General features: G+C 40.4%; 1 protein-coding gene and 1 pseudogene across 2 annotated transcripts; both read right to left on the bottom strand.

Moving 5' to 3' along the window:
• Positions 1-120: 120 nt before the first annotated feature.
• Positions 121-1138, bottom strand: LOC143656141 (olfactory receptor 1f45-like; annotated as a pseudogene).
• A 6479-nt stretch (positions 1139-7617) lies between these two features.
• On the bottom strand, positions 7618-16854 carry LOC143659962 (olfactory receptor 1L6-like). 2 transcript variants are annotated; one of them, XM_077133357.1, is made up of 2 exons: positions 16843-16854; positions 7618-8541 (listed from the first exon to the last, which is right to left on the bottom strand). In XM_077133357.1, the coding sequence occupies exons 1-2, from the start codon at positions 16852-16854 to the stop codon at positions 7618-7620; spliced, it is 936 nt and encodes a 311-aa protein (XP_076989472.1). The 2 variants fall into 2 exon arrangements, with proteins under 2 accessions (XP_076989472.1, XP_076989473.1); XM_077133358.1 differs by lacking the exon at positions 16843-16854 and having other exon boundaries at positions 7618-8644.
• Between the last annotated feature and the right edge of the window lie 79 nt (positions 16855-16933).

The raw sequence follows: 16933 nt of genomic DNA, 5'->3' as shown, positions 1-16933 counted from the left end.
TCTTCTTCACGGAATTAAGCATAGTATCTGCAGACAGTAGGCACTTAACATATGATTATCTAATCATTGATTAGATTCCTCCAGGTAGCAAGATATATGTATTCTATTGTGCCCTCCTAGTCATTTTCTCAAGGCCTGCTTCATGTCCCTGTTCCTGAAGCTATAGATGAAAAGATTCAGCATGAGGATCACCACGGTATAACCGACAGTAACTACACAATCCTTTGTTACTGAGTAGGTGAATGAGGGGCAAATGACTTAGACGGCCGTCTCATAGTTTAGTACCAGCACTGTGAGGTGGGATCCACAGATGGAGACGACCTTGTACCTGCCTCCTCCTGAAAGGACCCTCAGAACAGCACAGGTGATATAGACTTAAGAGACAGTAATCAAGACAAATGGACTCATGATCACAAAGGAACCAAAAGCTCATTGATAGACATGGCAGAGCAGGAGAGTATTAGCACTAACTGGACATCATAAACAGATAGGTGGACATATACAATTTGGTGAATGATATTGGGCCCACAGAAGGAAAGATGAGCCATGAGATCATGTGGGTAACTGAATATAGGTGGGATACCACCCAGGATGCCATCTCCAGCAAGAGACAGCACCTCAGTCTCATGGTCGTGGTATAATGTAGTGGGTTACAGATGGCCACAAAGCAGTCAGTGGCCATGGCAGCCAGGATGAAGCTGTCTGTAATAGCACAGGTCACAATGAAATACATCTGGGTAAGGCATTGGGCAAAGGGGAACTTCTTGCTCTTGCTTAGTATGTTTGCCAGTTTGGTACCATTGTATTGGTAAAGCAGATGTCCACAAGATATGGAGATTGGTATCTCTCTGGATGGTTGCAATGATGTCTGAATTGCCAACCACATTGACAAGGTACATGGCCAGGAAGCTGGTAAAGGGCCACACCTGCTGAATGGGGTCAGTGCTTAGTCTTAAAGGAGGAATTCAGTGATTTTCTCCGTTTCCCCTTGGCATTGCTGAGCTTCAAGTAGAAAACATCAAAAAATGTTAGGTGTGTCACCTGGTTTGGGGTTACAATTTATTACAACTTACTGTGAGTGATTGGTATGGTTGACAAGAGTATGGGGTTTTGGTGTCACACAAGACTGGCTTCCCATTCTGGCCCTGTCACTGATTTGTATCATGAGCATGAAATTATTTCATCTCCTGGATTTGTCCTGTTGCTCATCTATAAAGACAGAAATAATGAAATTCACCTCAGGCTATTCTGTTTTGGATAGGATATCTCTATTTCTTGATTTACTAGTTATAGATATCAGAATATCTTAACTTATTCCTCAAGAAAACATATATACATGCATACATACATCATACATCCTAAAAATGGTCTTCCTAGATCCAACCTCTTTGGGAAGAATTTGTGAAGTGGATTTTGTGTGAGCAGCAATCATATAAGAAAGGCCACAGGTCTTGAATGTCTTTAATCTCCAGGGTACAGAAGTGTGTGGCATGGGGGAAGTGCAGTTTCTGGGAGAGGTAACACAGGAGAACTTCCCTCTGACTTGGTTGGTTTGGTTGAAACTTTTTTGTTTCCTGAAGAGGATGGCATTAAGAAAATCCCAACAGAAGTAGCAGGTGCATGTATCGACAGTAGATTGGAAATGAGTAGAGTGCTGGTGGTCATTTGAGCCCAAGGGCTATATAAAAGATACATATATGTTCAGAAAACTGGATAGCAAAGTTTGGGGTGCAAGGAACTGGACTTTTGTCCTAGAGATGTGTGTTAGTTAGATTCTATTGTCAGCTTGGCCAGGTGAGCATACCTAGTCTTGTTGCTGCGGATGTAAGCCAACGGTACGTGAACCTCATCTGTTGCCAATTACATCTGCAGTTGGCTAGGAGGCGTGTCTGCTGCAATGAGTGACATTTGACTTAATTGGCTGGTACTTAAATGAGAGATTGCAATGTAGCACAGCCTAAACAGCTCGGCATTCCTCATCTCAGCACTATCAGCTCAGCCCAGTCCTTTGGAGATGCAGAAAGAAGTCACCCCAGGGAACGTTGTTGGAACCCAGGGGCCTGGAGAGAAGACCAGCAGAGACCATCTTGTGCCTTCCACGTAAGAAAGAACCTCAGTGGAAAGTTAGCTGCCTTTCCTCTGAAGAACCAACAAAATAAATCCCCTTTTATTAAAAGCCAATCCGTCTCTGGTGTGTTGCATTCCGGCAGCTAGCAAACTAGAACAAGATGTGTACTGAGGGACATGATACAGAGAGAACAAAGCAGTCACAGTAAGGAAGGGACTGTGGCTCTGCTTAACAATCTATGAAGGCAAGGACTCAGTTGCAGTGAGATAAGATCAGAAATCAATTACCTGTCTTTGGTTCAGGATCAAATCCTGGCTATTAGCCAGAGTTACTTGATGCTGAGCCGTTTATGTTCCTGGACCTGGGTTCACTAATGTCCACCTTGTCTTGGGGCAAGATTGCTTCTGGAACAGAGGGTAGGGCGTAGCCTGCACATGTCTGTGAAGTGGCCCAGAGAAAGGGTGTAAGAAAGGTGGGTGAGAAGAAGTCCAAAATACTTAAATGAAATTCTTTGCATTGCGGGGAGAATCCACAGTGCCTTTATCCCCTAGGAACTTTCCTAAGATGCAGCAGCATAGGTTCCTGAAACATCTTTTTATCTCCTAAGATGCAGCAGCATAGGTTCCTGAAACATCTTTTTATCTCCTAAGATGCAGCAGCATAGGTTCCTGAAGCATCTCTTTTATCTCCGAAGTGCTTGGAGCTTTGGACCAAAGTTATTTGTCCCTCTAGGAAGGGCACATGTGACATGATTGACATGGAAGAGGCCCCGGATGTTAGTTTTGAAAGGGCATGGAACCTGTTCGGTTATTCAGCACCATATACCTAGTTTACCATTATATCCTTGTGGCAGGTATCTCACAGAGAGTATTTACCACATGCTAGGCACTGCATGATGATTTAATCCTCATAATTACTCTGTCAATGTACAAATGAGGGAAATTAGTTATTCCAGAGATGTTCAAGACCTTGGTCAAGGTTATATAACTAGTAAGTGGCCATATTTAAGATTCAAGCTGTTTGGCTTCTTAGACTCTCTCTTAACCATTACACTATATTACCTCTCTGCCAAAACCCAGAAATGCTAACTTTGACAATATGTTGTATGACTGGGGATATTATATGAGTGACAAGAATCAGATTCTTAGGATCAGGAGAACTAGTGGGAAGAGTCCAGGATTTGAGTTCTAGTCCTGGTTTGGTAACTTATCATCTCTCCTTCTTGGAATGTCTTTGTGCCTCTTCTAATTTTCTTGTAGAAAGATGAGAGACTTTCAATACCATTTCCATCAGAATGTGTACATCAGGTGAGTGAACATGTCTGAAAACTGCTTTGTAAGTGAACAGATGCCTTATAAATATTAATTATATTGATAATATAGAATATAAATCATGTAATAAGGTAAAAATAACAGCACTTATAATTAATGTATAATATCTGGTTTACCTGTTTAGGACAAGATTACAAATGAGCTCTAGAGAAAATGAGGAATAGTCTCTGTGTGTGTGTGTGCACATGCGCGCGCGCATGTGCATGTGTGAAATTACTGATATGGTCATTGGAAGGAGAGCATAAACCTCCTGTGCAGAACAGAAGGTATAGAATTTTCTGGGAGGAGAGGGAAAGGAACAGAGATGTCCAGTGGATTTCCTGTTTTGTAGAGTCTTTCCTGCAGCTGTCACAATAAATTTGGGGGCTTGATACTCTGATAGCCTGTCCATGGCCAGGCAACTGGAAGTGGTTTGGTCTCTCTAAACCATTTCTTCACCAAATGCTTTTCACTTACTCGAAAGTCCTTTGATGTGGGCCGAGAAATTGGTTTGCTGTCGGTTCCCTATTTGCTGTGATTATTTTTATGCATACTGTTTGGTTATAAAATGGGCTGTTTCTGAGCTGAAATGGTGGGAGATGGAGAGAAGACAGCAAGAGTGAAGGGGCAGGGACATGAAATTTTGTTTGTGTATGGGGAGAACATATAGTCCCGAGGGCCTTGCCGAAGAAGTTTTAAACTAAAAAGCAAAATGATGATGGCAAAGAGGGGACTGAAAAAAGTATTGCAAGACTTCTAAAGTTTGGTGCTCAAGCTCGTCGTAACTGGGTTGAGTTCAATTGTATGTTGTAATTGCAAAATCCAGTGAGTCCAGTCTCGTGGTTAGGATTGCTAGCTTTGAGGTCACACAGGACTGTGTTCAAACTCCGGCCTTATCACTTAGTAGAAGAGTGCCTTGGGAAAATTGCTGAAGGCTTATTTTTCTTATTTACAAAACAGGAAGTGTTATAGGAACTACCTCTCATAGGAATTATGCAGATTATCATAATATGCATGTAAATCATTTAGTACTTTACTTTAGCAGCATGGAGTAATCCCCTGATAAATATCAGCTGTAATTATTCTTGCTCTTTAACAGAGTTATTTATTGGATTTCTGTGTGTAAGCATTAGGAAACTGTTACATAATAGATGTTCAATAAGTGCCTATTGAGGAAATATAGAGAGAGACCCAAATAATCTGAGTCAGAAGAAAACTCAGATTTCCAAACTGCCACCCAACGTAGGAAACCTATAGTAGCTCTGACAGTGGTCATCCAGCTTGAAAGGGAATTTACTGTCTTCTAATATCTATTCATGAAATCACCAGAGAATACATTTATGATATAAAAGAATCTAGAATTATAAGCCTTGCATTTCCAGTATCCTTTTTTTAGCTGACCTTTGTCATAGCAAGTGAACATAACTTTGCTTTTCTTTTATATGTGGAATTTATTTGAAAAGTGTTTGCTGAGTGCCAGCAGTCATGTTAAGTACTGGGGACACAGAGGTGAAGAGATAGACTTCAGGTGTTTGAAGGCTATAGCCACATTCCCTTAGCTCTTATTTTTCCATGTGAACAATTCCTCTTCTCCCCAGGACATGGTTTCAGGTGCACTCTCATCTGCAGTCAGCTTCCTCTGTTTGCCCCACAAGACTGACACTCCCTGTGTGATAACTTTATTTGTCCATTGAAAATGTAAAATCTTGGGGGACAGACCAAATTCACATGATTCTAGCTTCTAGAGATGGGTGGAAACTTAGAACTGATATAATTCAGAGGTTTCCCAACTGTGATCTGAGGAACCCCAGAATTTCATGGAAAAGGCTCAGGAGGCACTGTGGATTAGAAATAGTGCAGAAAAGGTAACTTAAGAGCTTCAGTATCCTTTCTCTTTGCCCAGAGAAATTCTGCTTTCATGTATTTTACAGATAAAAATAATAGGGTAAATTTAAAGGGAAGCTTCTAGTCCTGAAGAAAATTTCAAAATCTAATTTCTAATGTATGTGATTAACTTTCAGAGGGCCAAATGGGCCTAAAGAAGGAGGTTGATCATTTGATATTGCCCCAAGAGTTAACAGCAGAAATGGTATGGCAAGCCTGGTCTTAGGAATTTTCTCCTCCTTCACCCTTCTCATGTTTCAGCCTTCTACAACCTATGTCCCCTGCTGCTCTGAAGTTGGGATGAGGAACTGATCTGTACTCTCTTTAGCAGATCTGGTTTTGGAGGAGCTTTGAAGCCGTATTCATATTTTTTCTTTCTGTTGCATTATTAATATCTTTTGAATGTTGAAGATGGCCATTCTGTTTTTCTCTCTCAAATGAGGCTCTGGTCCTGGCTAGGAATCGTTAGCCACTACTTAGAGGAAAGGCTGTTGGCATCCAGGGTTCCTTGGTCAAATGGGAATGTACATGATGATGCCTGCTGGCCCTTCTCTCCTGGTTCTGGGTTTAAATACCATAGATTTTTTTCATTATTTTAATTTTAATTTAATTTTTATTTTTAAACTCTTTTATCATCCACTATATAATCCATCCAAAGTGTACAGTCATTGGCTCCTGGTATAATCACAGAGTTGTGCATTTATAATCACAATTTGAGAACACTCCCATTGGTCCAAAAAGAAAAATTTTATACCCCTTATATCTCCTTAGTATTGCCATTTAACATTGATATTGTAACTTTGTTACACCTGATGAAAGAATACTATAATATTGCTGTTAACTGTAGTCCATAGTTTGCATTGGGTCTGTTTTTCCCCGTATTAATGCCTTATAATAGTGTTGTACATTTGTTCTAGTTCGTGTAAGAACAATTCTGTATTTGTGCAATTAACCACAATCATTGAGCACAGTAGGGTTTTTTCACTATACTATACAGTATCATATTTTATCTTCTAGTTTTCCTTCTAGTGACCGACTTTCCCTCTCAATCATAATCACATGCATAATTCAGTGTTTTTAATTACACTCACAATAATGTGCTACCATCACCTCTATCCCTTTCCAAACATTTCCAATCAATCTTATGAAAAATTTTGGACAAATTTAGCATCAGCTTCCCATTCTCTGCTTTCATTCTGTCTCCTCTTAAACTATACTCTAAATTTTAACTCCAAGAGTTTGCTCATTATAATTAGTTCATATTTGTAAATTGTACAATATTTGTCCTTTTATGTTTGGCTTATTTCACTCCAGTTAATGACCACAGGGTTCATTCATGTTGCCACATGCTCAGGACTTCATTCCTTCTTACTGTTGAATAATGTTCCATTGTATGCATATGCTACATTTTGTTTATCCATTCATCAGTTGGTGGACACTTGAGTTGTCTCCCTCTTTTGGCAATTGTGAATAATGCTGCTAAGAACATATTTGTGTACATGTCTGTTCATGTCCCTGCTTTCTTTTATTTTGGGTATGTACCGAGTTAGCAGGTTTCTGGATCATATGGCAGTTCTATATTTAGCTTCCTGAGGAAGCACCAAACTGTCTTCTACAGTGGCTGCCCCATTCTACATTCCTATCAACAGTGAATAGTGATCCTATTTCTCCACATCCTCTCTACACTTGTGGTTTTCTGTTTTTTTGATAGTGGCCATTCTTTTAGATGTGAAGTGATATCTCTTTGTGGCTTCCAGTCTTATTCCCTTTGTTCTCAAATTGCTTACAAGGCTCTAGCCTCATATGTCTTTACACGGTTCCTCAAACACAAACCAATATTTATTGCCTTAGCATGCTTGGGTGGTTTCTACTATATGAAGTGTTCTCCATATTTGCTGGTATTTTGTGCCTATGTCTGGGTAAATTCAGTCCATTATTCAGAATGATCTTAGATCACTTTCTCCAAGAAGTCTTCCCCAAATACCTTCCAAACCCACGCAATTTTTGTTTCTTTGGTCTGATATAGTATATAATGTACTTTCTGAGTACTGGGCATGATCAGGCTTAGGGAAGAGTCACTTCAGGATAGCCTTATTCCATTTTATGATTGTTAGTTAGTTGAGGATGACAGATGCTCTTTTCCTGAAATCTGCACTCCTAGATGTATGTGACATGGGATTGAACACATATTTGGTGAAGGTCTTTGAGAGAAACCCAGTGTTCTGTCAGGCCAGTGCACTTACTACTGATCAACACCACCTCTCAGGTGGAAAGAGGAAAATGAGTAAGAGGGAACGATGAACTGGAAATCTATAAGATCATTTCCTAGTTATGAAATTCTGTCATTTGTTCTTTCTATGAATGTATTCTATCCCTTAATTTCCCCAAACCCTTCTTCATATCCTTGTTCCGCAGACTGTAGATGAAAGGGTTCAGCATGGGTGTCACCACTGTGTACATAACTGTGGCCACCCGGTCCTTTACTACCAAGTACATGGAAAGGGGCCTAAAGTAGACATAGATGACACTACCATAGGACATGGTCACTACAGTGAGGTGGGAGCCACAGGTAGAGAAAGCCTTCCTCTTCCCGGCTGCAGAGGGAATTCTGAGCACAGAGATGACAATCCTCAGGTACGAGAAGAGGATGCACAGGAAAGGGGTCATGATGACAGCCAGGGTCTCAGTCATGACCACCATCTGGCTGGCAGAGGTGTCAGAGCAGGACAGCTTTAGCACAGGTTGGGTGTCACAGAAAAAGTGCTTAATGGTGTGAGAGGCACAGAAAGACTGGCGAGACATGAGCAGCACCCGGAGCAGGGAGTGCAGGTGTGAGATGGTGCAAGAACCCAATAGCATGAGGAGGCAACATCGTGGCTTCATGACCACATTGTAGTGGAAGGGGTTGCAGATGGCCACCAGCCGATCTATGGCCATGGAGGCCAGCAGATAACTATCGGTGTTTCCAAAGGCCATGAAGAAGTACATCTGGACCAGGCAGCCCACATAGGAGATAGCCTTTGTCTCTGAGAGTAAATTCACCAGCATCTTGGGCACAGTGACTGTCGTGAAGCAGATATCCATGAAGGACAAGTTGCTGAGAAAAAAGTACATGGGGGTATGGAGCCGAGAGTCAGAGTGGATGGCCAGGATGATGAGGATGTTTCCCACTATGGTAACCAGGTACATGGTGAGGAAAACAGCAAAGAGGGGTCTCTGCAGCTGAGGGTTGGAGGAGAGGCCCAGGAGGATGAACCCTGTGGTGGGGCTGCTGTAGTTCTTTATGTCCATGTCTTTGGACTTCCTGGATGGGTTTGGAGAAGCATGGAGTGAATACAAAGGGCAATTTTGTCAAGACAGCTTCTTTCCTATCCTCTATCCTATGAAAATTTCCCTTTGCTGTTTGTTCTGATTTTTAAGAATATTTACTTCAAGAAATTATAGAGATACCGGGAGTAAACTCCAACAAGGGGAAAGTTGAAAGACTACAAAAAATTCAGATGAGATTTTTAGAATCCTCAGAGCAAAGTCATGTCAATGTTAATTTAAGGATTTTCATTTTGTAAATAAAAGTAACTGGCTAGCACGATCTGTCTCCTTAAATTAAAAGTTCCTGGTCTTGGGATTCCACTCACATTAGGAATACTACAGGGGATAGCCTTTGTTCCTGATATATATTTTCTTTAAATGTATTAACATTTTTTCTTAAAAATTTATGAAGTTGTCATTTTAAACATCCAAGTATTAATATATATATAAAACTCAAAATGTAAGATTGTCATTTCTATCAATATTTTTTAAAAGTTAAGGCAGGGATAGCCTTATTGTGCTATATTGTTCAGCTCAAGATATAGACTATTGAAAAATAAAGAAATAGGATGCATAAAGATTAGAGGAGACAAAATTTGCATTAATTTATGTGACTTTATACCTAAAAATTCAAAGAGATCTTTGAAAAAGTATTAAAACCTATGTAGATGTCACAGAGGTGACCAGATAAAAAAATATACACATATAAATACCTTCCTGTGTTAGAAAAATTTAATAAGAAAAGAAAACATCAATTGACAATGGAAAGAACATCTAAAAAGTACTGATGAGTAAACTGAAAAAAAAAGGATGTCTATTTGAAGAAATTAAAACAGTACACAAAGGAAGATCTGAATAAATGGAGACACTTAATCCTAAAATGAGTATCAATATTCAGAAACATGATTAATTTTTAAACTAATAAGAAAATTCAGTGCGAACACAAATAATTATCCCAAGAATATTTTTAATGGAAATTGATTAGTAATTATGTATTTGTTTAGATAGATAAATGTCTTAGGAAAGAATATAATTTTAGAAAAAATAGAATAATATAAGGAGCTTTTGTAATCCCAAATCAAAGTTTATAATAATGAAAAACAATGATATATTCCACATACAGAGGAAAATAAATGAAAGGACCAATATAGAGAATCCTGGATTTATATATTTTTGTATATAGATATTGATATATCTATATAGAAACTTAATATATAATAAAGGTCCATTTCATAGCAATGATGAAAGGTTGGATTATTAATTGACATTTATGATAATTGGCTGAATATTTGGTGGTCATTTGCTGAAAATGAGGCTAGATTTCTCTCTAATGCCATACATGAAATATTTCATCCATATGGATGAAATAATCCAAACTATAAATCAAGTACTAACTAAGGATAAAGGAACATATTTTTGTGGTCTCAGGGTGGGAATACCATTGTAAACAGAAAAGGAATGTAGAAACAAGAGTGATAAAATACTCAAGAGTTTAACAACATACCTAAGAGATGATAAGCAAAGTTAAAATACAAACTGCTGCCTCAAAGAAAATATCTGAAGCACATTTACAGAAAAAACGTGGCAAAAGCATGGCCAAAGTTACCGACAATCAGAAAATACAAATTAGACACAGAAATACAATTTTCACCCATCAGATTGGCAATAATTTTCAAATCATCCATATGCAGTAGAGAAATGTGCTGGTATGTTCCTTGCAAGTGGACTTCTTATCGTCAAGTACCTTTAGTCTTCTTGCTGACCCACAGCTTCTACACTGTCCTTTGCTCTCACACAGTTGGATATGTTTGATTTACTTATTTCCTACTCCTATTTCTGCCCTTGTGCCACAAAACCAAATGATTTCCGGGTGGTGTGATGGTGGCTCAGTGGCAGAATTCTCGTCTGCCATACCCGAGACCGGGGTTCTATTCCTAGTGCCTGCCCATGCCAAAAAAAAAAAAAAAAAAAAACATATGATTTCCTCTCTTCCTTGCCTTCAGACAGGAAGGATAAATGGGAACTTTGGACCTGAGCTCCGTCAGGTCCTGAGCAAACAGTAGCTCTCTGCTTTTACAGCACTAGGACCTTAGATCCATCTTCTCCCTGCCTACCTTCTTTCCACTACCAAAAGAAAGACAAACAAGTCAGCTGTTTTGGATACATTGTCCCCTTGAAGAGAATTCCAGCTTAGGAATTCTGCAGGGCTCTTTTCAGCCTGTGTCCTTCTCTTTGCAGGTCCCTGAAATCTACTCTTTCTGTCTAGTGTTTTTTTTTTTTTTTTTAATCTTATATCATAGTAGAGTATCACCTCATGTCTCTTGTCCCAAAAGAAGGAGGTACCTCTCCCTGAGTTCTCATTTCCTTCTCTGTTTAGGTTGAATTTTTTTCCAGGTAGCTTTAGGTCTTATAGATTCCCTATTAAGCCCAATCCAGTCAGTTGTAGGCTGGTTTTCAGCGGACTTCTTCATCACTTCTTGGTTCTGTTTTCTCTTCACTGGTTTTCTGGATGCCAGGCTCTGCCTCTGTCCCTTTAAGTAGTTCAATGAGTTAGGCTTTCAAGTTGTCATTTCCTTCTGGTTCCTTGCCTACCTGTGCCCAATCAGCATACAGACTTTGCCTCCTGGATCATGAGAAGAAGTGCTAAAGATGTGGATTTCCAGAGAGCTGTCCTTGACTCAGTTGTCATGGAGATTTAGACAACTCTGGGTTTCACCTTTATCTTTTTAGCATCCAGATAGGTGATTGTCCTATTTCAACAATTCCAGACATAGAGAGCTCACAATATTTGGAGGCCAACCTGTCCCTTGTGAGACAACTGTGACTTAGAATATTCTTCATCACAGGCTGAAGTTTGCTTTTCTATTATAGCCATTCGATAGCTGTGGTTCATTGATACATTCTTATCACCTAAAACAGTTTAGTGAGTCTAAAAAAATGTATCCTTCTTTGTGTACCTCACGTAAAGTCAGCTTCTCCAGGCAGTAGGGACAGTAGTCTCCCTCTCACTAGTGGTCTTAGTCTCCACTCCAAACTGTGGGAAAAAACTGAACAGTATCTCAGAGGTTCAGCAAATTGTTGAAAAACCCAGCAGTCATGAAGCCCATGCAGGTTCTTTTATGGCTTACCCAAAACTGGATGCAGAGACTCATCATGCAGAACCTGATTCAGGCACAGGCTGACTTGTGGTGATGAGTCCTTTCCACTTGGTTTTATCCTTTCCAGAGATTTTGGACATGGGTTTGAAATAAAGTAGTCTTAATCTGTGTCACAGTTACCCCAAATTCTGACTATTTCCATCTTCCCTCTCCACTCTGTTAATTTCTCTAATGCGTATTTTAAAATGCAGACCAGTGTTGTACAGAGAACCCTGGACTTAGAGCCAGAAGAACTGAGTTATAGGATTCATTTTGCTGTTGTACAACCTAGAAAAAAATAATTAAATTATTTTAATTAAATTATAAAAATAATTTAATGTATGCTTGTGTTCATTTTTTCAATCTCAAAGAAGTCAATAACATCTTCATAAGATTTTTACACATGCCCTCATTTAAATGAGATGGTAGAAGTGAGGGCATTTTCTAAAACTGGGCTATACAAATGTGAAGACTTATCACCCTTGAATCTCCAGGCCCTATTTTATCCTATTGCTCTAATGATTAAGATTTCTCTATCTCAAAATCCCAATTGATTCCTATTGCTTGAATATATTATGTGACAGGGACTTGACTTTTCTTTATATCTGTTCATATCATGTTCTCCTTACCAAACTTGTCCTCTGTGCCTTAAGTCACATAATTATCTTTAATGATCTGCCACATTGCCACCATTGCTGATTCTGATTGTAAGCAGAAACACATCAAGACTGAGTTTCTTTATGACTGTTCCAATGAGTATAGGACTAAAAGTTCCAGAAATTGCATGTTTCTGCTTCCAGTTCTGCTGTGAGTTAACTTAGTCATACCTTTTAGCAATTTGTCATGTTTCTATATCTGTAATGTCAGGGAGTTAGACCAGATGTGTTTCATAGCCCAGGTGTTATATTCTAGGTTTCAAGCAAGTGGTCATTTAAAATATACTCCAAGATTCTTTACATGAATGAATGTACATTTTGTTATCAGTCTCTTCAACCTGTGGTGCTTCATGGGGGGCTTGCTGAAAACCAGACCCTTATCTTTCTCTGTTGAGCTGGCATTGCCTCTTGTGTGGAGATACTCACTTCACTGCAGTCACTTCCCTCATGCATATTCAAACATGGTATTATAGTAGCTATCAATTATATACCATTTACATGTGACAGGCATGGTTCTAAGAAGTTTACATATATTGCATTTGTTTTTCATGCCACCACATTTTACAGATAATGAAAACAAAGTGGAATGACTTGCCTAAGGTCACAAATCGAGGAGGCAATGGAGTCCAGCTCGGCAATGTGTTATCCTATTATTCTTGTCCACTTGTAACCCAGGTTCCTGAGGAGATAAACCTTTGGGTCTCAGCTGTAGCACGTAGCCTATGCCATTTAAAGACAGAGGCCAGTGTCTAGGACAGTGCTTTGTTCAGAGTGGATGCTTCAAAAATGGTTGATATTGGATTACATGGAAACACAAGGAAAACAAAAATATAGGGAGAGACTATGCTTCCTGGATTTTGAGATGGAGGCAAGAATAAGATAGGATTAGGAAAAGGGAGGAAGAGCACACAAATATGTCGATCCACAGTCCCCATTACCAAGATCCCTCAACCTGCCTACCTGTGGGCTCAACAGAGAAGTTTCACGGTCTTGAATAAGGTTGGAACCTACCAGAGGGTTAAAATCAATCTGCATCTCTGAGGAATGAGACTGGATAGAAGTATAGACAGAGCTTCAGAAATGCACTTCTCTGACTCCAGAGGGAATTTATGAAAGAAAGGGAGACCCAGGGGCCTTGCCTCACTGAATGTCACAGCCTGGGGGGATTGGCCCTGTGGTTTTCCAGCAGGGGAAGATCATTACTGATCCCTTATTGTTCAAGAGCCTGTGGGGAACCTGGGTCCCAAGGGTACCTCTTATGCTTGGAAGGTGAATTGGAACCATGAAGTGGCAGGGTTGGAGGCATGTTCATACACATATGTGTGCCTTGTGTACCTCTGTGTCCTGTGTGTGCCTCCCTGGAGGGAGGGGTGATGGCTTCTGACATCCTTGAGGTCGTGTGTCTGTGCATGTGACTATGTCTAGGTACAGGTGTGAGTCATGAGGAAGAAGTTAAGGACAGGCTCTGTAGCCAGTTTACCTAGATTTAGATGCTGACTCTGCATCTTCAAGCTGTGTGAGCTTTCGCAATACTCATCTTGTCTGAGCCTCAATTTCTAGTTTTGTAAGAAAATGTAAAAGGAAATTAAAAATAACAGTTTAAATGGCATCTCTTAAATAAATGGTGTCTCCAGCTTTTCCCTGAATTCCGATTACCATCCATCATATCCCTTCCTCCTATATTGTATTTTGGTCCCACATTATGGGTAGAGCTCTGTCATGGTCAGGTTTATGTGTCAACTTGGCCAGGTGGTGGTGCCTGGTCATCTGATCGGGCAAGTGTTGGCTGGTCTGTGAGGATTCTTCATGGAATTGATTTATGATCTTGTTGGCTACATCCACAGCTGATTGCATTTGTAATCAGCTAAGGGGAGTGTCTTCTGCAGTGAGTATTGCTTAATCTAATCACCGGAAGACTTTTAAGGAGGATTCAGAAGAGACAGTCACTCTTCCTGCTTCAGCCAGCCACTCTCTCCTGAGAGTTCACTGAGGAGCTCCATTGGCGCTGTCAGCTTACATCCTGCCCTACCCATCTTGGACCCTTACATTTTCATGGTTGCCCAGCTAGCCTCCTCTGCATGTTCACTGAAGACCTTCATTGGAGCTTCCAGCTTGTAGCCTGCCCCACAGACCTTGGACTCTACATCCCCACAGTTACATGAGGCACTTTTATAAAGTTTAGATTTATGGATATCTCCTGCTATTTCTGTTTCTCTAGAGAACTGTAGCTAATACAGCTTGGTACCGGGAGTGGTTCTTAAGAAACAGGATCTTAAAAATGGGTTTTTACCATTGGTTTTCTATTCTGACTGGACTCAAAGGTACTAAGGACTCTGTTTCCCATAATCAGTATGGCACTGACAGTCCATGGGATGAGCTGGCAAAAGAAATAGTCAAAATATCACCATTGGATTCTTCCAATACTTCGTTTATAGGAAGCCAGCCTCTGGGGAATAATGTTTTTGACACCTTTATGGAGTTTTGTGGACTTAAGAGGTATAGAGATGTTGGCTGGTTGTTAGATATGTTGTATAAATTGATGAGGGAAAGGGACAAGCTGAAAGCTTCAAATGAGAACCTTATGCACTGTATGACAGATGTAAAAGTTTCTGGTGCCCTGAAGGAAACTTTTATTTCCTGTAGCCACAGACTAGAGATCTCTGAAAATCACACTCAGACTCTCCTTCTTAGAGTAGCAACATTGCAACATAAACTGAAATCTCAGTCTTACATGGTGTTTGCCGTTAAAGTGAGAGCATTGATTGGAAAGGAATGGGATCCTGAAAAATGGGATGGCAACATATGGATTGATAATGATGGTAGTGGACAGGTTGAAACCCTAGGTCATGCTGAGTCTTTTCTAGATAACCTTGTAATAGTCTACCCTGGGGATAAAGCTGCTCCACCTCCAGCATGCCCTGAGGAGTTGGCTACCCAACCTCCACCTGAAGGAATTAACCCTAGAGTGATTAATCTTGTTTCACCAGATGAAACTGCAAATGAATGCCCTGAAGCAATTGACTTGGAAGATACTTCTAATTCTTTTTATGACCCACCCCCACCACCCCTATTTCTTCCAGACCTGTAACTAGACTAAAGTCCCAACTGGCCCCAAAAGGTGAGGTACAAAGTGTCACCCATGAGGAGGCATGTTGTATTTCAAGAGAACTGCATGAGGTTTCCAGTTTATGTAGACAGGAATCAGGGGAATATGTATGACAATGGGTTTTAAGGGTATGGGATAGTGGTGGGAGGAATATAAAGCTTAATCAGGCCGAATTGATTGATTTGGGCCCACTAATCAGAGATTCTGCAGTCAATGCTGTAGCTCAAGGGGTTAGAAAAGGCATTACCAGCTACTTTGGATGGTTGGCTGAAACATGGATCCATAGGTGGCCAACATTACCTGAGGTTGAAATGCCAAAGCAGCCCTGATATAATGTAGATGAGGGGATCTAGTGGCTTAGAGAGATTGGAACGTTAGAGTGGATTTATCATGGAAAGCCTGCTCATATACCCCAGGAATGTCTGGAAGATGCACCTTTTACCAGAACTGTGAGAAATAAATTTTGTGAGACTAGCTCGGTCATCCCTGAGGAGCTCTGTAGTTGCCCTTCTCTGTAGGTCAGGTATTACTGTGGGAACTGCTGTCACTGAGGTGGAATCCTTAAACACAATGGGGATGATCAGATCCTAAGTTGACAGAGGCCAGGTGGTAGCACTTAATCACCAAAGACAAGGTGGGCATGGCTATCATAATGGATAGCAGACTCAAAGCAGGAGTTAAAATAATCTGACTTCAGAGACTGTGGCGTTGGCTAGTAGATTGACAGTCTGCTATATTCTCGTATGAGCTATATAAGCAAAAGAGCTCTATGTCAAGTGAACAGAAGTCTAACTTGAATTACAAAAACATAGAGTCACAGCCCCTTAATCAATTTCCAGACTTGAGATAGTTTATAGACCTAGAGCCCGTTCAATGATGGGAAGGCCGTGTCCCTTTGGGGGAGGACCCTGTTACACTGCCACAAATGTATACTGTTAATCTTCCTTCAAGCCTTCCCCAAGGAGACCGACAAACTTTTACCAGTGTAACTATGCTTTGGAGAAAAGGAAATGATCAGATATTTCAGGCATTATTAGACACTGGTTCAGAAGTGGCATTAATTCCAGGGGACACAAAATGTCACTCTGGTCACTAATCTGAGTAGAGGCTTATGGAGGTCAGGTGATGGAAGGAGTTTTAGCTCAGATCCATTTCACAGTGAGTCCAGGGACTACATTTTATAGTTATTTCCCCAGTTCTGGATTGCATAATTGGTATAAACATGCTGTGCAACTGGCACAATCCTCACCAAGGCTCTCTCCTTATGGAGTAAAGGCTGTCATGGTAGGAAAGGGCAAGTGGAAGCCACTAGAAGTGCCCTTACCTAGCGAAATAGAAATCTTCCCAGTGGGCAGAACTTTGAGCAGTGCACCTGATTGTTCATTTTGCTTAGAAGGAAAACTGTCCAGAGGTGTGTTTGTAAACTAACTCATGGGCTATTGCTAATGGTTTGGCTGGATGGT

This window comes from Tamandua tetradactyla, chromosome 2 (genome assembly GCF_023851605.1).
Source record: "Tamandua tetradactyla isolate mTamTet1 chromosome 2, mTamTet1.pri, whole genome shotgun sequence".
In the NCBI taxonomy this organism is placed as follows: domain Eukaryota; kingdom Metazoa; phylum Chordata; class Mammalia; order Pilosa; family Myrmecophagidae; genus Tamandua; species Tamandua tetradactyla.
The sequence above is the reverse complement of the archived record's forward strand: the minus strand, read 5'-3'. Positions and strand labels throughout refer to the sequence as shown.